At 36.2% G+C, this 24,683-nt stretch overlaps 1 protein-coding gene across 5 annotated transcripts in view; it reads left to right on the top strand.

Moving 5' to 3' along the window:
• LOC126759849 (uncharacterized) overlaps positions 1 to 24,683 on the top strand; it is a 690,051-nt gene that overhangs the window by 123,151 nt on the left and 542,217 nt on the right. For 4 of the 5 annotated variants that reach the window (XM_050475013.1, XM_050475012.1, XM_050475011.1 and 1 more), the window contains one exon: positions 7,671 to 8,298. The exons of the other annotated variant lie outside the window; for it this stretch is intronic. In XM_050475013.1, the coding sequence (XP_050330970.1) occupies positions 7,671 to 8,159 (489 nt within the window). In that variant the 3' untranslated portion in view covers positions 8,160 to 8,298. Of the gene's footprint in view, positions 1 to 7,670; positions 8,299 to 24,683 lie in introns of those variants that run through there. 5 annotated transcript variants of the gene reach the window in all.

The following is a 24,683-nucleotide window of genomic DNA, read 5'->3' as shown; positions in this document are numbered from 1 at the left end:
TGAAATTAAAAAAAAATATAATAATAATAATTCTTTCATATGTTACATTCTAATTACATAATTTAATTGTTTGATATTTTTGACTAACACACTGTGCAAACTGCTTAAACACATAAAGCTTAAACATTCTCGCACTTTCACCCATAGATGGCTCTCTTCTTTTTGCTTCTCTTCACTCTGCATATATGTAATTTATTTCCTTTTACTTGCTGCTACAAATTGTAGTGACCTAATTGTGCTTTTCCTGGACCAAGTGACTTGGGTCACTACATTTAATTACTAGAATTTGCGAGCTCGTGCAATTTCTAAGTATTTGAGCATTTTCAATACAGCCAATAATTGTTTGACCGTCGCAATATTTGTCTTTTTGTGGGACAAACAATCATATGTGCTATGTATGTATGTATGTACAATCGTAATTCTGCAGAAAAATGCGAATGCCCGTGACAATATGTGAGTTATGTGTGGCAGCGCCATTACACCCTCCCGAACACGAACTAAACATGCAACTAGTAGCTGCTGGTAATTGATATCAGTCAGGCGGGCTTTTCCAATCGTTACATATACTTACACTTATTATGAGCACATTCGTCTAAATATAACTGATTGCCTGCGTGCCTAATGCAAATAAACAACAAACAATTGACAACGATATGCACAAAATATAAAACAACCAATTATATTTGCCTTCCCGCTCGCTGAGACAGCAGCGATCAGCGATCGCCGGCATGCGACAGACGACAAGCGCCCACCATGGCGTATACACATCATCGAAATTTCGTAGAATTCTTTATTGAATGAACTTGCAGACGTCACAAAACCGGAGCAAAAAGCAAATATTCAACGAATTGTACAAATAAATCGAATTCTTCAAACATGTGTATGTATGTATATATTATAAATACTCGTACGTATAAATTAACTTATTGAAAGCTTAACAGCGAAAAATGCTAACTAAACACGCCGTTAGCAGCTGATCGCTACTTCGTTGTGACTGTTTGTGCGCGTGTGTGTGGATATGTGGCGTTTGGAGCGTTTTGCCGGGCCTCTGCCCAAAGCGTTCAGCGTGCGCGCGCAAATTTTATTTTCAGCATATGCATGAATCAGCCACAGCGCCGGTGGAATCCCCGTTAGCTTGTGCGATTGCAGAGAGTGCGCGCGGCTGTGAGCGGCAAGGTCGGCGCGCCGGCATATAAGCACGTCAGCAGCTCTTAATTTATTTTAAAGCTTTCGTACAAAGCGACGAAAAAAACTGTTCGCTTGAATTCGTATAGCAATTGCTTTTACCCAAAACTGGCGAACAAAAGTTTGTGTGTACGCGATTAAAATAGCTTTACGCTTTACGCTTTACGCTTATGCGTGAACTCAGTTGTACCCGGCTAATATAACAATATTTATACAACCACGTTTTTCTGAGCGCATTAGCGGCAACTGGTAGTCGGTGTATAGCAATAAATAGTTAAAAAGTGTTGAAATCGCGCCCACGCAAATAGATGGCTCGTTTGGAATTTAGAAATGCTGGAGAGAGGGTACACACATAATTCGTTTGCTAAATACTTTTTATGTGACTGATAATTGTTTATCGAACTCAAATTTTAATGTTATGGCAATATCATTTTTTTAAGGAAGTTCTATATTTTTGCGTGAAGTTAATGACTTCAGTTCAAAAACCTATTTTATAATAAATTCAACTTATTTACTTTCGCATATATTAAAAAAAAACAGACAAAACGTTAACTTCGGCCGCACCGCAGCCGTAATAGCTTTCACAGATACTTTTCTTACGGGGTTATATACACTTAAAAAGCCGAAAAAAGCGAATTTTCCTGATTTTTTTCTGATAAATTTTTAAATTTATTGATCCAAAAATTAGTACACAGACTTAGTATTAGTAAAAATATTAAATTGGAAAGGAACTACAGCTGATCTCCGGGCGTTCCTTTCAAAAAAGACGTTTTGCGGTCTCAGAATCCTCTGAAATTAAAAAAAAAAAAAAACAAATTCGTTAAAGTAATATTAAATCTAGTAATTAGTTGGAGGAATAAAGAAATAAATTTTTTTGGAAAAATGGCGGTTTCTAAAAAAATCGATTTTAGACAACAATTTCGGGCTTTAAATATTAAAAAAAAATATATCGGTGATCGGTAATCTTCGATTAACTACTAAAAAATATATTTATGAAGCTCATGTTAAAATTTGAGACTATTCATATTTGCGTGTGACATCGAGAATATTCACCGGAAGGATATGAAGTTTTCTGTGTGTATTTCTAAATATATTTACATTAAGAAAATAAAATAAAAAAATTGATTTTTTGAAAATTCTAACTGTATGTAACCCCTTAAAGCAGAGAAGATCTTTAACTTTATTTTGATTGGTCAGTTAGCAGCTATACATATACAAGGTGTGTTTCAAAGTAAACAGGACTTAAAAAAAAAAACAGAACAAATGGTTTTTTCGCAAAATCAATTTATTTTATTCAAAATAGTCCCCTTCTGCTTCAATACTGCTTTTTGCATGGTCCAAAATCATGTCGAACGAGTGTTTTAGCTCGTGCAAACCTTTGGAATGGCCTCTACGTCTGCATAACGCTTTCCTTTCATGGGCAAATGCATTTTACCGAAAAGGAAGAAGTCGCACGGTGCCATATCAGGTGAATACGGGGAGTGGTTAATGGTTAAAATGTGATTTTTGGTCAAATAATCGTCCTTCGAATGTTAGAATCTGAAAAATGTTGGTCGTCAGTCAATTTATGCGGAACAAACCGTGCACATACCTTTCGTAAACCCACATGTTCCGTCAAAATTCGATAAATCGGTGTTTTGGAGATGTTCAATTCCATTTCCATGAATTTCAATGATAATTTCGGCTGACTTTTGATGAATTCACGCACAGTTTCGATAGAAATTCCAGTGATCACGGATTTTTTTTGGCCCCCATGTCATTTAAGTATGTCCTCACGACCACTTTGAAAACGTTGAAACCACTCGTGCACTATGCTACGAGATAGGCAATCATCGCCATGAACTTGTTTCATCAATTGAAACGTTTCGGTAAAAGTTTTACCAATTTTAAAACAAAATTTAATGTTGGCTCTTTGTTCGAAGCTAATTTTCGCACCGATAACACAAACATACTGACACTTAAAATGCAATAACTTCACTTCCAATCAATGAAATGTCATGAAATTCTCACTGGACAATGGATAAAAATAGCAGATAGCGATAACGCACTAGTCGCTATCGGGATCGCTAGATTCAAAAAGTCCTGTTTACTTTGGAACGCAGCTTGTATATTGACAAAGGAAAACATTTTTACCCCAGTCTGATTCCGATCTTCCAGTGCTTATAGCATCTACATATGTGCTATAGTAATCTGATCTGAACAATTTGTTTGGAGATAATCCATGGCCAATTTCTTAAAGAAATATCATCGAATGAAACTGATTTCCATACAAGCAAGCACAATATCAGCGGTTCTTGCAAATGAGGAAAAAGCACGTGCGCAAAAGTTCATATCCATGTGTCAAAAATTGAGGGACTAGTTTGCGTATATAGACAGACAGTAACGCGGATCTTTTATATACATATACATACAAATATATAGTTTATTGATCCCTCAATGTTTTTTTCTGAGTGTTATGAGCTATATGCCAAACTTAGTACTTCCTGTTCAGCGTATAAATCACTTTAATTATAATTATTATTTTTTCTAGACCTTTTTTCATTACTCATTATCATTACTTAAATCCTTTTAGAACTCTTAATCATATGCATAAACAATTTTGTTTGTTTGTTCGTTGAATGAGGCAACAATTTACGTAATTTCCATAAAACAAAATACGAAAACAAGTAAGGAAGGGCTAAGTTCGGGTGAAACTGAGCATTTTATACTCTCGTAACTTGCAATTATCACAGCTGATAAGTGAACAAAAGTAATATGCCATAAAAAAAAAAAAAAAACAAAAAACAAAAACATGGCAAATAAGACAAGTACTGAATGTCCTTGCGATTAGTCGCAAAGCAACTACTAAAAACACTAAGCATTACTAAAGGCACTTCTGATCTTTTCATATGGCACGAAATAATGCCCTTCTTCCAGCACACATATTCTACGAAGAGCCGATTTTACTCTTTATTCCGAAAATATTACAAAAGAATACTAGCTTCTTCCCTAATAGTGTTTAAATCGGTTTTAACATTTTTCAACTAATCTATCTCTAATTACACTCTAAAAACATTCATGTGGGCCTCATGAACGCTAAATTGTATCCTAGAGATATGTGCTGGAGATTAATCTATTTCCTACTATACGCTCAGGAGAGTACTCCGGGTGTACTCTTTTTAAAGATTACTCGCAGCAATTTTAACAAGGCAAATATTTACAAACAACTTATTGTACACTGTACATACATACTGACATTTCGACTCTGGCTTCTGCTCGCTTTTGCATTAATTACTTTGAGTATGAATGTGATGTCGCTCGCGTAATATCATTATTATTATTATTACTCGTATTGTTCAACATGCGGCTTTGTGACTTGTTAAGTGTGCTATCAATTACTTAGAGTAAAGACAATAACAAAGCAATAACAAAGTAAAATAAACAAATAAATACTTAATTGAATAAAGGAATAAATAAGTAAATAAATATGTAATAGCGGTGTTTTCACTTTCTGTTTATATTGCTAAGTGACTGGCTGCAGATTACACGATCATACATACATACAAGCATACACAAATGCTCACTAACTATTTATAGTGCTTACAGATTATTATTGTTATCACAAAATTTGTATAAATTAACTTAATTGCTGTCAAACTAATTTGAACTTTATAAATAATTATTTTAATTTGAGGTTATCACTAAAGCCATAAGATCAACATCTGATACTAATCACTGATAAGGCATATAGGATCATAAATATTATAAGAAAATGTCATTTTGTTAAAAATCAATTGCTATAAATTGATACTTAACACTGATACAAGAATACGATTTGATAACAGCAAATGTTAAAAAAAATCCTTAAATAAGAAATAGTTAAATATTCTTCGGAAAAACTCAAAGAAAATTCGCACAAATTAAAGATAACTGCACTTATCTTGACAGTTGCTAATGAGTTTCCTAAAAACCGGTTCATGACAGCTGTCACAACCGCACAAGTCGCTACACTCCAATAAAAGTAAAAACACACACAAAAAATAAGCAATTTAATTCTCACTTACGCTCTCTGTAGTTGCACATGATAAGCATACATAATTGCTTTAGCTCGCACTGTAAAATGTCACACCGAGTACAAAAAGTCCCCTGCCAATTACAAATGCAACGCATGTCTTGGGCTTGCATGACTTATAGCGTAGAAAATTGCATATCTTGTCATTTATGCGTTCAGTTTTCGATAATTGAGATTTATTTATGGACATAATTTTAATTAAGTTCAAGCGAGCGCAATTAATATTAATTGTTTCTTTTTTTTGGTGAGCGAATTTTGAATATACATAATTATTTTATTTTTTATAATTTTAAATATATGTGTACTTACTCTTAATTACTCTATAATCATTAAATAAAGGCAACTTAAGTAATGTTATTGTTATACTTTGAACAGGACATATTAAGTTTGCCAAGAAGTTTATAACACGCGGGAGAAAACTTCGGAAATCTTCTAAAGTTTATAGCATATAAAAATGAGCACCGTGAAGAGCTGATCCACTTTAGTTAGGTTCGTCTTTCGGTCTGCCTTCTCTCAAGAAATATACCTGAAATTTCGCTCACTTCTTTTTTTTCACCAAGAACCCGTTTTTTTGTCGTGACCGTCGATATGGACATACCACTATAGGATATATGTATATACATATCTGGCACACGAGGTGAATGATCAAAGTTTGCAAGGAAACCTTAGGCAGTGATTATTGTTCAAGACAATACGATAATATCCTAATATATTCTTCTTCTTTTTTATTGGCGTAGACTCTGCTTACAACAGAGCCGTTCTTATCCATTCGGTCGGCATGACCACCAATGTCATCGTATATTTCGTACAGCTCATCGTTCCATCGAATGCGATATTCGCTGTTTTCAATACGCAAATGACCATAAATCTTCCACAGAACCTTCGTCTCAAAAACTCGTAGCGTAGATTCACTAGATGTTGTCATCGTCTCTGCCTCTGACCATATAGCAGGACGGGAATAATGAGTGACTTATAGAGTTTTGTTTTTATTTGTCGAGAGAGGACTTTAATTCCCAACTGCCTACTTAATCCGAAGTAGCACCTGTTGGCAAGAGTTATCCTGCATTGGATTTCCAGGCTGACATTGTTGGTGGTTTTTACGCTCGTTCCAAGATAGACGAAATTATCTACGACTTCGAAGTTGTGACTGTCAACAGTGACGTGGGAGCCTAGTCGCGAGTGCGACGACTTTTTGTTTAGTGACAATAGATATTTCGTTTTACCCTCGTTCATTGCCAGAGCCATTTGCTCCGCTTCCTTATCCAGTCTGGAGAAAGCAGAACTAGCGACGCTGTACACTCATATAAAACATTTTACCTTCTCAATATACGTCAGATCTGACGCGAATTATTTCCTCCAACAGTAGGTTGAAGAAGTCGCTTTGTCTGAAACGTCGTTTAATATCGAACGGCTCGGAGAGGCCCATCTCGATCCTGACGGAGCTTTTTTTATTGCGCAACGTCAGTTTATACGGCCGTATTACTTTTGCGGGGATACCAAATTCCGACATAGCGGCATAAAGTCTATGAAGAGATGGTGCGTGTCAATCCTCTGTTCACGGGTCTTTTATAAGATTCTACGCATAGTGATTATCTGGTCAGTTGTGGTTTTTTCAGGCCTAAAGCCTCACTGATGAGTTCCAATAAGTTTGTTCATGGACCTTTCACAGAGTACTTTCAATAGATTTCATGCGATGTTGAGGAGGCTTATTCAACGGTAGTTAGCGCAGATTGTGATGGTTGCTCCTTATCTGTTCTTCGCCGCCATATTTGAATAGCTCGGCCGGTAATTTATCAGACTCTTCCGCTGCGTTGTTCTTCAGACGGGTAATGGCTATTCAACCATAATCATGGGTGGGCCATATATTACTTAGATCTTACTACTATTGCATCTAGCTGCCTTACAAAGTTAACAATCATGGTAACATATTTTTTTTCTTATTAAGTAACCTCAACTTGACTTGAAGTGTAAAAACAGCCCGACTATTTAGACATTTGAGGTGTAAAAATATTTCACAGAACCACCTCCAAAGCTTTTCAAAAGAATAGAGTTAGATCACTTTATCCAATAGTTGCAGCTATCGCTTTATTAATATTTGACTCATAATTAACTCCCTAAGGAGACTTACATATGTATACAATTGACTAATGTTTATATTAGGCTTTGAAAATTTATCAGCACAAGTTATTAGTTTAAGCACTACTTGGTATTTGGATTGTGGTTATGGTGTTTATGTCTGCTTTATGAATTATGATATTTTGGTTTTGGTTAAATGTATCTTTATCTCATCCCACATTATATTGCTTCTTTGCTTTTCGCTCTAAAAAGTATTAAGAAATGCTTATCTTCCCATACTCATAATATCAATAATCCATTAGATTATAACATATAATAAAAAGCGAAAAATAAACAATTCAACAAAATCAAATTCCAGCTCACCTTAAGTACTTGGCACAAGCATTTGCAAGTTTACGCTCTTACCGTTGACCGTTTACTCGGCCACGCTTCCAATTACAAAAAAACATTGCCAAGCACATTTAATTCAAATAAAAGTGACAACATAACTAACACTAATCTCCAGCGATTAGAGCATCTCAATAACTCTCTGCGTGGGATACTCTGTGATATCCAAATGGCTGCCAGCTCATTGAAAGGTCGTCCAATTAATACAACAATAGATGTTGTTGCAGCAAATAAGAGAATACAACTTAGTACGGATAAGCGTTCGCATAATGAAGATGTTGATCGAGTTGATATTGATATAGTATATGATAAGTTGGGAAAGTTCTTATCGAACATGCGGAGACACATAGGAAGGATATACACATGTCGTGGAAATAGAAAGGGGAAAGGAAAGACGTCGGAAGCTTCGACGAATCGGCGAAGATTACAGGCCAAACATAATCATTCAAAAAAGCCCTAACATATTATATAATTTAATATATTTATCATGACAATTCTCCGAACCATTCATAACTCAGGCATTATTATTATAGATAGGGGATCGTTATATTATAATTGATTCATTATAACTAAACTCTAACATGTTTTCAGTCAGCGATTTTTATTATTTGTGAAACATTATATAAATTTTCGAATTTTTCTTTTTTTATATTTGAACATTTCAGTTCGAAATTTTTAGGTCATTTTCGAATTTTTCGTTTTTTCATATTTGAACATTTCATTTGGAATTTTTCGTTTTTTTTTTTTTATTTAATTCATATTTGAACATTTCATTTCAAATTTAATAGGTCATTTTCGAATTTTTCGTTTTTTATAATTGACATTAATTGTTATTAGTTATTTATTTAAAACTTAAGATTAAAATTACATCGCTTTAGTTGGAGTAAACTCTTTTTCGAATATTATTATTTTTATTTAAAGCAACATTTCCAATGTCTGCAACATTTTTCATCACCAAAAATTATCACATTCGATCTGGTTCAAAATATTTTGTTTTTCATTAAAAATGGAATTAAATAAAAATTTTAAAAGTTAAAAAAAAAATAAATAACTGTCATTATAACCCACCAATTAGCAGACTAGCTAAGCCTCTCGATAAGTTGGATATTTCTAGTAAGACAGTTGACAAAATTATTGTGAAAATTTGTTAAATACAATGTTTATTTATAATTACATACTTTAGCAGTATTATATATCATTTGGTTAGAATCATACATCGAATGAAGTATCTTCAAAAAAGCACTAAATAATTATTATATTAAATTAGGCTGTGATTTAACAAAATTTAATGAAGTTTTAATTGTATTGTAATTACATAAGTATTTATTCGCTTAAATTATACCTTTAATAATAAAATATTTGTATACATGCATATATACAATACTCATACTGTAGTTTTTATTTCTGGGTAAAAATTAATGCTAAAAAAGTAAGAGGGAAAAAGCTTTTGCTTACCTCCGACGTCTTCGAAAAGAATTGTGAAATCAAAAGTCGCGAACCATCTCCCCTTTGGCAGTCTTAATGAAGTTACCACGTAGTAATAATTACAATTTATTTTTCGATTTACCCTATTAGTGTCTATTAACGCGTACAATAGAATCGTCGTATGATCGTGAATTTGTCTAAGCAACAACTTGAAAATGATCCGGATTTTCATCGAAAAATCATCTTCAGCGATGAGGTTCATTTTTTGCTGAATGGCTTCATCAATAAGCAAAATATTCGTTATTGGTCAGGCAGCGATCCACACTTACTCCAAGAGTCGCTTTTGCATCCCGAAAAAATCACGATTTCATGCGGTTCATTGGCCGGCGGCGTCATTGGGCCGTACTTCTTCCGGGATGATCAAGACTCGCACGTTAATGTGAATGGAAATCGCTACCGCTCAATGATAACCCAATATTTTTGGCCCGAATTGGATGCTACGAACTTGGACAATATATGGCTCCAATAGGACGGCGCCAAAAGCCACGCAGCGAATGTCACAATAGATTAGATAGAATAGAAAACCAAGTTTGGTGAACGTGTTATCTCACAAAATGGCACAGTAAATTGGCCGCCTCGGTCGTGCAATTTGACGCCGTTAAACTATTTCTTGTGGGGCTATGTCAAGTCTATGGAACGTGAAATTGCAGCAGTATCGACTGATTTATGCTTGAAAACCGTCCAAAATTGGGTTCAGCGTCTGGACTTTTGCAATCGTACCCGTTTTTGGTTCATTTAAAAAAACTTTTATCGCGCTCTTATTGGAAACCCCGTTACTTAGAGTATACTCGACCAAATTTTAGCCCACTAACAAAAACAATAATTTCCTAGTATTTTAAAAGCACTTTCAAAATAGGCTTCTTTCGAACCAATGTAAGCATGGCAGCATCATTAATGGCTAGAATGGCCTTCACAGCCTTCCGCGATTTTTGGTTTGTTCTCTTTCGCCTCATTTTTGGAACGGCATTCGCTAGACTGCTTTACAGTTTCATCTTCATATTCATAAGCCCAAGTTTCCCCGCGAATAATGACGTGTTTTGTGAGTGTAGAGTTTTCAATTTTTTCTAACCTCTACTCGAAGTCATTCTGTTCTTTTGGTATCAGACTGGCATAGACACGCTTCATACCCCAAATTTTAACCAAAATATGTTGAGTCGATCCATAAGAGATGTTAAGTAGTCTCTGATATCAAAGGGAAGATTTTCAGGCACATTTTCTTTAGCTTTAATGATGTTATCGTAATTATAATATATAGGTAAATGGACGTCTCGCACAAAGCAAGATTTGTATGACTTCTCGACTTTCACTCAATACTTTGTGACTCTACTTTGTGCCCCTACTTTTATTATTGATAAATAGACTCCGCAAACCCCGTCTGCAACATTTTTAACGATTTCATAACCGTGATTCGATTGGAAACAGAATATGCACCAGTCCGTCAAATTTTATCAGATGATATAAGTGAAAGTAATACTGTTTGACTACAAAACTATCTGATATTTATTGTTAGAAAACAAATATTAGAAAGTCTTTCACAGTCACTTCCCAAACGACTGATGGTCATACCATAGACGATCGCTTCGTTAACGATCATCCGACTGAAAGAACTTGTCGAGAGGACTTTAGTCGTTTGAGAATCGTCGACAGTAATTTTTGTTTTTTACATTTGATTTGTAAAGGTCCAATAATAAGGCCATGAACTTTTAAGTACTTGTTTGCTTAATGAAATGATCACAGTGATGGTTTTAAGATCTTCAATTGCTGTTTGTTGGTAATGTTTTAATAGAATGTGACTTTGTAACATGATTTTGGACCGATGCTGTGGTTGCTCTGAATAATACTGCAACATCAACTACTAATAAATGGAGGATGATTTCGAATATTCTGAATATGGACAACGTGGATAAGCCATTTAGCTCATCATTGAGATTGGCCCTCGGCTTTTTTTTAAGTAGTAGGAAGCATTTAAAGCCGTAGTGCAGAACTTTAATCCGTTAAATATAACCTACTCCCAACTCAAATCTCTCCCACGGAACCATCGGATTAAGTATTACTTAATGGGGGAAAGAAAGACTTTAAGTATCGTCTATAACACAGACTGACTGAGGCCTGATATACTAGTACTTTATATGTCTTAGTTTTATCATAAGTAAAGCTGACGATTCGCTGACAGCTTTCTATTTACCAGAGGACTGACACATGAAAAACTACCATCAACTAAGGTTTTTAAATTTACTTGCTCAGAGTCTTCTATGCATTCTTTACACGTCGGGCAGTACGCACTAAGGTCGTGATGGAATCGAAGCAGATAGTTTCTAAAGCATCCACGTCCATTCAGTATTTGGGTCAGGTGGAAGTCTAGGTCTCCATGTTGTCTATCTATCCACAAATGGATATAAGTCTTGTCCGGGATTAGACTGTCGGTCCACCGTAATTTGGTTGAGGTTTGCCATGTTTGCTGCCACATTGTGATGCTTTTGGTTCACTAATCTTTTTTTTTACCCCTACCGATGGATCTGGTAGCTGGTCCAATCGCACGAATTCGTCTCTGTCAATGGGCGGCATATTAACTAAAACTTCAGCAGCGTCGCTTGATATCGTTCGTCACACTGATCTTTTATATAGGTATACTGGATTTTCAATAATCCTATGAATTTTCAATAATCCTATAAATGAATTATTTATTTTTTATTCTATCAACTGCTTCTTTTTATTATGGATATAAATTCTAAAATGCACACAAATTTATCAATAATATTTTTGACACGATGTGAATAAGTTAGTACAGTCAGAGTAGTCCTACACATGGGCGCCTAGAAATCAATGCAACCACAATGCGCATGCTTGCTTGGTTCACAACCACGAAGGCGAAGGCACGCAACATTGCAACATAAATCTCGATTGGTTTGTTCTATCCACTCATTGTCCGTCCATTCACGCATCCTGGCCACACAGGCGCCAGCAATGCCATTTATTTATTTGCCGCCACTACTTCTATTCGAAAACAATTGGTCTATTGTTGTGTGCACTCCACCTTGTGCCAGTACTCTTACAACACCTTTGCTGAATTTTCACACACAATGCAGCCGGACACAGATCCACTCTCGAATTAAACGCGCTCCTCTAGGCATTTGTCACATGTATGCGGACCCAACCAATTCAAGCGGTCGCTTGCGCAGTCTAGCCTCTTCAAAATGCCAACAATCATTTTGCTCATAATGAGCGTTATAAATCTGCGTGACCTTTGTATTGTCACAAAGCAGCTTGGTCAACTTAAATTGATTACAACAACAGCAATAACAATAGCTGACATACCTCAAAATTAAATGTTTTCCAATATACAAGTATATGTTATATATTTTTTTGTTACTGTTCTCTATTCCTTTTTTGCTTTACCGTCTGACCACTCCAATGTTTGGGTCACTCCATTGACAATTAAAAATCGAATTGATTTGAAGCCGTATGTGAGCAGAAAATAATCAATATGTTCATTATCATGGCATCACACATTTGAACTAAATACATTTGTATCTGCAACTGCCTACTTCCAACTGAAATATCAGCTGCTTGCCACTTCTGCGCTCTATCTGTATCAAACACATCAGGGGGTACTTATATGGGTACTGCGTAGAAACATATGAGTGTGTCTTGGCATGCCAGTACTTGATTGGAGGTGTGCGCAAAAATGTGTACTTTCACGCCTTTGATATTACACCGACAAGGCTCGTATTTTTAACGACAAAATTACCGATATTGACAGTTGGGCAATGATACTTTTACGGATTGACAATACGGAGTGAGAAAAATTAAGTGACTATAATTTATAATTAACTTGATCTTCTCATGTGAATCGATTAAGATTTAAAATTATGAGAGCAAAAAATCAAAATTAAAGCAAATTTATTAGTGAGAGAAGAAACTGCCAATTAAGGTTAATATTATACTTGTATTATATCATATCATATGTACTCAGTTATGTTTAGGTCCTTATTAGCTGATCTTAGTTCACATGCTGGCCCTTGAAGGCTCAGGATTCTTCCAGAGAGTTTAAATCCCATCTTTTCTCGAAAGTTGGTCTTCAGTCACTTCTTAAACGCCAACTCAAGTTTGGTCAGATCTAACTTTACCCAAGGTGTTCATTATTCTACCACACACCGCCAAAACCTCTGCCGATTTGTAGAAGTAATGTAGTGTAGAAATGAACAGACCATATGATCAAATTTGACACCTACAACCCCATTTATGCGTTTATTGAATCGTTTGAAATGTTGCAGAAGTACTTTCGGGAGTCTGCTCGTACTTTAACAGAACCACATGTATTTTATTGGCACAAAGTATTTAGTTAAAATCGTTTAATTAGATTAGGTTAGAAAAACACGGTTATTTCTCATGAGCACCCGAATAATCCCTCTCGAACCCGGAATGCTTAGGTATAGATCAGAACGACCGTCGGATATTGGCAAAGCCATAAGAAGTATGGTAACCGAAATGCTTCGACCTTAATTTGGCGAAAACTGGACAATAGAGGAGAAAATTTCCAGATGTTTCCACTTCATTTTTCCCATTATAATTTTGAAAAGTTGCAAACTTTAAAATCCTTAGTCTTTCCGCTTGAGTGCCAATGGGGCAGTGTTCAGTTAAGACGCCTATCAATCCGGCGATGTGAACCTTCCTCAGTGCCGGTAGTTCAATAGACCTCTTGCTAGAATGTACATAAAGAAACTTTTGGCGACAGCACAAGTTCTGTTTTCGAACCAATGCTTGCTTTGCTCGCGTGAAACCCAACCAGAAAGCACGAAGACCAAGGAGCCCCTGCTCGTTCTCACTCTTATGAAATTTAGGTATAGATGCCTTCTTTGGTTCATTTGATTTACATTTTCCGACGATTCCGCAGTGATGTGGCGGTATGAAAATCGTTAGGCCATGCACTTCTTCACTAGTTTTGAGCTCATTGTCAACGGTAGCAATCTTCGCAACAATGCATCCGCTGGCTAAGTCCACGGGTGCTATATGTAGGATAACATTAAGTGCAATCGTTGGTTTTGAACTTAGTGCACCACTGATATCAGTGAGGGCTGTTCGTTGAACAGGTTCATGCTGTTTAGCGAGTGCATATTTACTGAGCGGCCTCTACCAGACAAATACTATACACCGTAGAATAGTATTGGCTTAACTATAATTTCATAAGGCCAAATCACAACTTTATATGAGAGACGCTACGGCCTCCCAATAGCTCTTTAACGATAATATGCCAGTGCCTTCCGCACCCTTTCCTCAACAGTGAGCTTTCATAATAGCTTTCTATCAAGAATAAGACCCAAGTACTTCACCTGGTGAAATTAACCGTGCGATTCTGTACTGTGATACAGTCTCAAGTCTCTAAATTTGAGTTTTCAAGTTAGAGACAATTTTTGAGACCAGTCACAAAATCTATTACTCTTTAACGATAATATGCCAGTGCAACTATTAAATTTTCTATAACCCATCAATATAAATAAAATAAAATATGTGTTGACTTTGTGTCATAGTATTTACTCAACAAAATATAAAGACGACAATGAGCTTTCATATATTCAAAATGGCAGCAAGAGTTCTTTTTAGTTTTGTGACTTTCTCAAATTTGAGGCAATATTTTGAGACTAAAGCTAGAGACTGTTTAGTGAATAGTAACTAGTCACAAATTGAGACTTCACCAAAATGGTCAAATAGAGACTATTAAAAGCCCTATAAAAGCAAATGAAGGAAAATGTTCACGATTTTATACTTGTAAATAAACCAGTTCAGTTTTATTTGCATTGACAGCTAAGCCGCTCCTTACACCCACACTTACTACCACATTGAGGTCAGTTAAGATCGCGAATCATCGAAAATTTACCTTAAGCAAGTAATCCATCCACCGCCGTTGATGACGATAACATCGAAAAAGTTACAAAAGAAACAATGTTTGAAAATCTTTGTGTTTGTATTAGGGAGATAGTAGAGGATATCAATCTATCATGGATCGACTTCCCATATGTATGTATTTTGGTTAATGTATGAAATGTATCGATGGAAGACACGGACTATTAGGTAGGAGCCTATTTTGAAGGCAATAATAAAAATCTTTTTTAATATAAGTGAATTACGTGAATTTTTCTTTGGTTGATGAGGCGTTATAAAATACTCTCCTATGATTAATAGAAAGTTCTAATTGCCTCTTAAAATTCCTAAACTCCTATTTCTGGGTCTGTATGACAATTGTACTAGATAAAAAACTCAAACAGAGTATACCCCCACACAAACAGGTGGAGCTTAAAGATATACGATACATATAATATATCTAAAGATTTTGTGTCAAAGCATCTGGCGAAAGAAAAAGTGGTTCTCTTTTAACTTTGCTAACTTATTTTTTTGAGGGAGCGACTATAAGCTTCAGAGCTTTATTTTCGAAAGATATGAAAAAAAATCCACTAAAAGTCTCTATATGGCTTTTTGACTATCAATTGAAATTTTAAAATAATCTCTTCACATTGAGCAGTATTTTTCACATTGCCCAATCTCATTCTTTTATATACCCGAGTTTCTGCTTAATAGTTACATATATGTACATACGGATTCGGATATATATTTTATATATTTACATTAATTCCTTGTCTGGTGACAAATGTGCAATAAAGAGTATTCAGCACTTTAGACCGGTGTTGAAATGTTGAAATAAACTTTGATTGCACTACGTCGGTAATGTCGCAAAGCTGACATCTCACTATAAACATACGGAGATGCATACATAAACTCCATAGTAAGAATATAAAATAAAAGAGAAAAGAAATACAATAATCATGCTGCTCGAGACACTTCTCAGCGCAAATAATGTTTATGTTTGGCATCAAATTTTTTCCCCAGTGAAAATGCTGTGCCGAGCAATTATCATGAGAACATGTTAAAATAGGTGTAGAAATTCTAGTGTCGCCAGCAGCTGTCTAAATTCAATTAATTTACAAAATTTATTGCAATACTTGATTTTTGGTTTTGTTGAAAATTCAGCAAAAATTATAGCGAAATTCGTTTTGTTTATTTTATATATTACTATACAAATATAGAAAAAACAAAAGCCTCTGATGGATATATCCTGTTAAAATTTGGATTCATTAATGATGAGTATGTGCGCAGCGAATACTTAACTCAAGTGTTGGCATGATATACATACATATGTATAATATACATACAGACTTTTTTCAAAAATTTGTTTCTCATATAAAAAATTAAATATTTTATTAGAAGTTTTTAATGTTACAAACATACACTATTAACAAAGAAATTCTGAAATTTTTGGAAAAAATATTTTAAACTCCGCCATTGCGACGCCATTTCCGGTGACCCCTCGGGGAAAAAGATGCACCGGCGTTGGGAGGATAACTGTTTACAGGATCATCTAAAGTGAAAAAATACGTGATTTACTTAAAACCTTAACTCAGAAAAAAAACTGAAAATTGGATTTTTGACAGTTTTCAAAAAAAATTAAAATTTCGGTAATAATTTCGCAAAATTTTTTTTAATAGTTATAATCGAAAGAAAATCCTTCATCCAAGTGTTTGAGAATTGTATCGCAAAGGCGTGTGTAAAATTTCATGAAAATCGGTTGAATAGCTCTCGAGAAATCTTGTCAACCAACTTCAAAATCACAGTTTCGAAAAAAAATGCGTTCAAAGACAACGCACTTAGCCTAGCTTGTCTCCAGCGCTCGGTTGCTCAAGGATGTATCTCCGAAACTGTTACTCGGATCAATTTGAAAATTTAGAACAATATTCTAGAAATGTTGTCGAATTTAATTTAAAAAACCGATTTTTCGATCGATCATGTAACCCCTTAAGGCAGTCAGAAACCAAACCGCGTTGAGCAAAGCCAGATAGGAATTGATTTCTCTAATCAATATCTTCAAACCACATATGTATGTATGTACATATGTATATACTGCGAGAAAACACTTCGCTTCATCTATGAGTGTCGAATAGGCAGATTCTTAATACGAAATTACCCATATCCTTCTAAACGTTCACGTAGTGATTCATTGTTAACTTGATATATGCTCTAGAAAATTCAATTCCTTTGATATAACTACAAATATTGTATCAAATTGGGGCTCTATGCTGCAACTGAGATCTACATTTTTATTTTCTCACTCTATCTATAACCACCCTATCCATACCCAACTAAAAAATGAGCAAAACGAACACTAAACAAGTTATTTGTGCACGACAATCCTTTTCGGCGCCTCAAACTATTCAACAGTCAAGTGTTAAATGAAATTTGCCTAAGCAAATAAAAGCGTATTGATACAATGCAGCCGGTCAATTGTGTCTATATTCCGCAATTCTTATATTTACTTTGTTGTATATTGTCATGTGCGATTTAAAATGCAAATTGGCCCACCCGTAAGCAGAGTGGCTGCTACTGTCAATATGTAAAGTTGTAAACATACGGTTGCTGTGCACACAAATATGTATGGGAATAGGTTTTATTAAATATAATTTTATTGTGAGATGCAGTTGTTAATAAAAAACTTAGCTATTTGTGAATTTATATCATTTTTCTTTGGGCCAAAAAGAACTCTGAAGCAATTTCGAAACGGAACCACTCAAGTGTTAATAATAACCGTGAGCCATTATTAAATGCTATGTGCATATGGCGCTTTCTGCCACCGCGATTGTTAGCACCAAGACTTTTACCCCATTGACAGCGTAGACGCCATCACCAAACTTCAGTGACCAATTTTGATTGATGTGCCACCAATGAGTGGCAAGTGCGCACGTAAGGTTTTCATTTATACATATATACTTATTTACCGTAATTTAATACTGCACCTATCTCGTTTTTTGCCGTTAGTTATTTGATCCTTTGCAAACGCCACAGCTCAGCAACCAACCACAGGCGCTTGAAAATTTGATACTGTGCACATTTCTCACATACATTGTTGTTAGTTCTTTTTTTGTTTGCTTTCTGTTCGTATTTAACATGTATTTAGTTTTAGCCTTTTGAAACCTAAGATGGCGTTAAAATGCCCTTAAGAAATATGTGTAATACTTAAATGAGATGGTGGATGGATACGTATGTATATGATGCTGTTCGCACACTAACCTCAACTTTAGTCTTTCCAACGCAAACGGGTCATTCTTTTGTATACACTTAAACAGGTCTTTTCTATTCTTTCCTATAGCCAGTATATATCCCTAAATTTTGAACACTTTAAGAAAATTTGTCCTAAAAAGTGTGTTAAGTTTGGAGCTATTTTCAATTTTGAGCATTTGTTAGAACATTCTTGGTTTTGAATTTATTAAAAAAATGCGAATCCAATGCGTCGTATGCATCCAGAGCTAAGGTTCGATCAATAAATATTTTAGGTGACTTTTTATATATTAGATGCCACGTTTAACCAAATTATTTCGATTAGTTCTGTATAATAGTACAAAAATTATAAGTAGACTAATTGGAATTTGAAAATACAGTCATATCTCCGAGCACGGAGATCATGCGTGTTGATTCCACTGAACTAGAGGGTTTTTAAGGTCTTACAAGTATATGGTCGCTGGAAAACTTGTCAGCTAGAGAAAGCTTTATGACTAGACTTTAAATTATTTACAACGTTTTCCCAAAAATAAGCGTTAAAAGGCTATAGCCACCATGCGATTTTTTGGCTTATATATCAATGTAGCTATATCTGAAATATTCTCCGAAAAATTTTAAGTTGATTAGAGTAATCGGATCAAAAATTATAAATGCGTGTTTCCCGAAACGACGTTTTCCGAATTGGTGAAGAATATTTCTCCGGTCAACTTGAAATTTTCACACGACTTTCTTAGATATATTTGTCAGGGAATACTCGACGAAGTAAGACTTTTGTACACTCACAATATCTTGCTACAGAAAAATTATGCTGAAATCCGAGTGACTGTCTATCGGTTGGTCTGCCTGTGCAGGCGATGACTTAAGTAAAAATTGAGATATCTTAATGTTATTTGCGACATATGTTCCTTCGCATTCAGCAGAGCATTGCAGGGAATCGCAATAATAAGGGACACACATTGCATACATTTTCTTATGGGAGGGCATGGCCCGCTACCAAAATGGTTTAATGTACATATCTTCCACATTGATGAAGCTAACTCAACCAAACTTGTTGAAAAGAAGCATTTTTAGCGTTTCCCTGTGAAAATGAATACAACCAAGTTATAATCACGTCCATTTGATTATTTCACTACCACTATATAATTCAAAGAACAATAAATATATCGGGATAAAACTTTCGCAAGTAGTGCCCTTAAGGTATTTCATCTTATGCCCAAAAAATTGTTGAAATCGGGCTATAACTTTTCAAGAACCCAGACACTAAATACCTGGTCCTCAATCCATTTGGCTGATTTTTACCGAACATTTCCGGTTAATTTTCATACCCTTGTACCAAAAATGTGCCAAATCGTATGAATACATCCCTTAACCCACATATACCTATTACAAGTATTTTTGAACTTCCAGTTCGCTTTTATCGGTTAATATGTAAGAGTCTCTTCCTAAATAACTCGTTCATATTTCAAACTACGTTGCACTTTATACACTACTAATCTGAATAAATTACTTGAGAATTAACTCATAAGTGTTAGGTAACTATAAGTTGTAAATCCAAATTCTCAGTACGAATTTTCAGAATTTAGGAAAAATTAAAATAATTTCAAAAATTATTTGTTTGATTTGAATTCACTTTCTAAGTTCTTCTTTTAATCTTTTTTCACATAATTTCGAAATGGGCAAAATCGAAGTACAATAATGTTCATTTCCCATATAACACGGGATTTGAGATCTGGCAGCTTCCTTTTATAAGAAAAAATTATTAAAAAATTATAAAAATCGGTCAAAGCTTCTATTACTTTTCTAACCGAAATCGGTTATTTTTGATAGCTGGCTAGTAGTATATATGTTTCTCTTCTTTTCTTCTTTTGCTCTCCTTCTCTTAACGTTTAAAAATATTTTGCCCTATCTTTCTCACACGAATGCACTTGCCGTCAATTTTATACCAAAGCATTCGACAAGCAGATCCTTTGCTTATCCAAATATTTCGACCGGCGCACAATAAAGTAAGTCAAAATAATTAATCATATAGCGACACTAAATCAATCAATGACCTGAGTTTGCAACTTTAATCCACTGACAACATAATTTATTCCCACATCATCTGCTGCATTTCACATTATTTGCATGTGTGTGTGTCCGTTGACACACGAAAAAACCAGCCTCGCATTCACTAACTTGCCGCTCGTTACTGACGAATGATGCACATTTTATCACGGGCAATGCAACTGCAAATGACGAGCGTGCAACTTGCCAAAGATACGTGCGTCTATTGGCAGCACACATACGCATATTTGTATGTACATATGTACGTGTGTAAAAATATATAACAGTGTATGGAGCGTAGCGATAATTTCAACCGCCTCTCGATTTCGCACACGATTTTCATATATTGCCTTTCATTTGCCTTTTTCACGGCGTTCCTTTCCAATTTGCCAATTGCCGCCTCAAGGTATCCTCTGGTGCAGCACATAACGAGGCATTACAATACACGTACACACACACTCACACTCACACAAACACACACGAGATCCTGCATAGCATCAGACAAGCTACACAAAGCCACCGCGCCGCGCATTATTCCACGCCTTACCGCGCCCACTTGATGAGCGACAGCGCGAACGTAGTTTGCCACAAAATTATGAATGACTTTGGGCAAAGTGAGATCTCCATGCCGCAAACTGTGACTGCCACGACAACAAGTCAACAAGCAGCAACATTGCGCCGAAAACAAAACAAAACAAAAACAATATATATATTTATACATAAAACAACCGAAACAGATACAGTAAGCAGTGCGCCGTTTTAGTTGCCGCAGCCGCAGCCGCACATTTGTAAGTTGACACGAACTGTTGCACTCAATGAATCTCGCCGAACAACATACTTCATCATAAATATGTGCAAAGTATCGGTGGCGCATAAGCAGCCACCCGGCGGCGGCACAACACACACTTAAACGTACGTTGCCCACAACACAACAGCGCGGCATCGGTGGCAAGCAAACGCAACGGCAGCAATTAAGTTGCGCCTGCGCGCTCTAGCCACTCTGGCTGTTGGTGGTGTGGTGGTGGTTCTTTTCTTGTCGTGTACCTTGCATCTTGTAGTTTTGCTTGGCTTGGCGGCCGAAACGGCTGAAACACTTCACAAGCAACTGCCACGAACTTAGCGGCCGCCACCGACGCCTTGTGGCTGGAGTGTTGAAAAGTAAAGAAGCTTTAACAAATTACCGCCCAGACGCATCAGCGCAACGAATGACTGCAGCGCATCGCCAACACCAACAACAATAAGAACAGAGCGTATTAGTTTAAAACAACAGAAGTAGCTTAATGCACACATACACACTTGTAGGGTTATGTTTGGACAGCACTACCAGCGTTGCGTCTTAAATAACAACGGTGCCGACAACGCTGCAATCAAAAAATACGAAGTTGATTCAAAACAGTGTTCAAAATAACGAGTGTGATTTTAAAATCTTTCTTTAGTAGAACTTGTTCTTACGCAATTTTTATAGAATCTTAGCTAGAGAAGGTGCAATGTAGTTTGAAGAAGGAGCGGGCTAGTTAGGAAGTGATCACGATAAAGCTTTTCTAATAAAGAAACAAAACTGTAAGGTACTGAAAAGTAGTCCGCTATAACCCATAGAAGAAATATAAGTGGTACTAGTATTACTCTGAAAAATAAGGTTATCATAGTTCTCGCAATTTATTCTTGAAAATGGTTGTAACTGGCTTACACAAATTAAATTAAATATCTTTTTGTCAGTTTGGCCTTGACCACAAAGTTTTTTCGAAATACCAAGTTTTCCAGCGATCGTATTAGACCCCAAAAACGTGCTCAACGAATTTCGCATAGTCACAGGTGATCTCTAGTGAGTATAATGAGAAGTTTTGTACTAGTACAAAGAACGATTTGAACACTCTTAAAACTAGTTAAATCTTGGATTTCTTTCTTGGTGTTTTTTTATCTAACGGGTTTTTCAATAGGGACGCTACAAAAGTAAACCCATAGGGATAACGAACGACGCCATGTATTTCCTCACTCCTTTGACATTTCTCTTCAGTAAGGTTTGCCATTTCATCACAGAAAGATATACGATTCAACAAGGAGTCGAAATTATTAAAATTTACTACCGAAATTCGGAGTCAGTGGCCTCAACTTTAAGAGCGGTATATCCAATTTATCGTCGTCATAATCGTTTTTTTCATATCAACAATTGAACGTCTAGTGAAAAAATTTGAATCCACAGGCGCAGTATAAAATTTTCCTGTGCCAGTGAGACAAAAAAGTGTCGAGAATATCGCTGCCACTGGTGCATCAATTGAGGAAGATCTAGCTGAATGGCTTCGTCAATAAGCAAAATATGCATCATTGGTCAGGCAGCAATCCACATGTAGTCCATGAGTCATCTTTGCGTCCGGAAAAAATGACGGCTTGGTGCGGTATATGGTCCGGCGGCATCATTGGTTCGTACTTCTTTCATACTGATAAAGACCGGCACGTTACTGTGAATGGGAATTGCTACCGCTCAATGATAACCGAATATTTTTTGCCCGAATTGGATGATATGGACTAGGTCAACATATGGTTCCAACAGGACGGTGCCACAAGCTACACATCGAATGTCACAATCAATTTATTGAAAACCAAGTTTGGTGACCTGTTATCTCACGAAGGCGGCCGGGTCGTGCGATTTGACGATGTTAGAATATTTTCTGTGGTCTGTGCCAACACGCCAGCGACGATTGACGAGCTTCGTTCGTACGAATATCGAACGTGAAATAGCAGCAGTATAGGTCGACTAATGCTTGAAAACCGTCGAATGGGGTTCAGGGTGTGGACTTTTGCAAGTGTGCCCGCGGTGGCCATGCAAAAGAAATCGAGTTCCATACATAATGACATCGAATGTACTTTCACAGGAATAAATAATTTAACTTTTACTTTTGTAGCGCTTTTATTGAAAAACCCGTTATAATACAATGAGTTCTCTCTTATTTTATTGGTCGAATGTTAGAACTCAACAGCAGCTTCCTGGAGGTCGTATAAAACACGACAAAACCACCGCCCATTCTTAAATTGTACGGATAAACTTAGTCTACATACTAGCATCGTGAGCCTAATAAGATAATTTTACTTCAGAAATTTAATTACCAGCTCGTCATTCGAAACTGTTCTTCCTTATCCATAATACAAAGGGTTAACTCAAATTTTATTTGTCGAACCTTATGATCAGGCTCTCGACGTTCCAAGGTTGGTTTCCCAGCTCGATATTGATCCATTCATCATGTTTCAGTAGTTATATTATTACTCTTAATAGGTTAGGGATAACAATCGTTCTAGAGGGCTATATTATTACAAAAATTACGCTCAAAAATTGCCTGAAACAGGTAACCATATTTCTCAAAATATATCAGATGAGTCGAGTTGCTACATATCGCTTCTTTATGATATCGAGCGCATATTTAGTTTGCCACGAAGTTTTAAACACCGAGAAGAAAATGTCGGAGATCCTATATAATATCCTATAAAATATAAAATCAAGGTGTCAAGCTGAATAGATATAGCCATGTTCGTCTGTCTGTCAGTATATATGCGAACTAATTGCTCAGTTTTTCAGATATCGATCCGAATTATTCCACTCTTACATTTCTTTCGAAGACACTGCTCATTTGTTGGAATCGCCGATGTCAGCGGATTTCTTGTATGGAAACCTCTCCATTTGCGAAACCTTTCTTTGGAAATAACTAATTTTTTTATGAAAAATTATGCATAGCCCACTGTACAACCTAGACAGACACGCACCGACGGACAGACAGACAGGCAATTGAAGAGGCGGAGAGATAGCAGCCGAATGGTGCATTTGCGCCCAGCGGCAGCACACAATGCCGAACTGCAACGCGCTGAAAGCAGCCAAATGACGAACCGTCAAACCGACCAGCAGACTTGCAGCCGATTTATTGCTGAGTAATTGCAGGAGATATTTATGCGAGGAAGCGTTTCGCTGCCACTATCGCTACAATAAAGGCTTTCGTTGATGATTAGGCTTGTGTATGTGGCTGTTGTTTTTGCTGTTGTAGCCGCAGCTGTAGTTGTGGCTGTAAGCCAAGATCGGTTTGCGGCACTCGCACTAGCCGCATAACAAGGCATACCGCAAAAGAGCGGCGTATTTGCTGTCTTTCGGAATGTAAATCATGCGCTAAGTGCCCGATTTAGGCGACCAACGATCGTCCGGACGGACCGCAACTGAAGCTCAGGCTGTAAACTTGAAAATTTGCGCAAACTCAGTGTGTGTGTGTGTGTGTAGCTGTAAAAGCAGCGTGTATCATGCGTGCAACCGCTCGGCTGGCGGACAGCTTTCAACAACAACAACAACAACAACAACAGCAACAGCACATGCAATGAG

The sequence above is a fragment of the Bactrocera neohumeralis genome, chromosome 5, assembly GCF_024586455.1.
Source record: "Bactrocera neohumeralis isolate Rockhampton chromosome 5, APGP_CSIRO_Bneo_wtdbg2-racon-allhic-juicebox.fasta_v2, whole genome shotgun sequence".
Taxonomy (NCBI): Eukaryota; Metazoa; Arthropoda; class Insecta; order Diptera; family Tephritidae; genus Bactrocera; species Bactrocera neohumeralis.
This window is presented reverse-complemented; position numbering and strand designations above follow the sequence as displayed.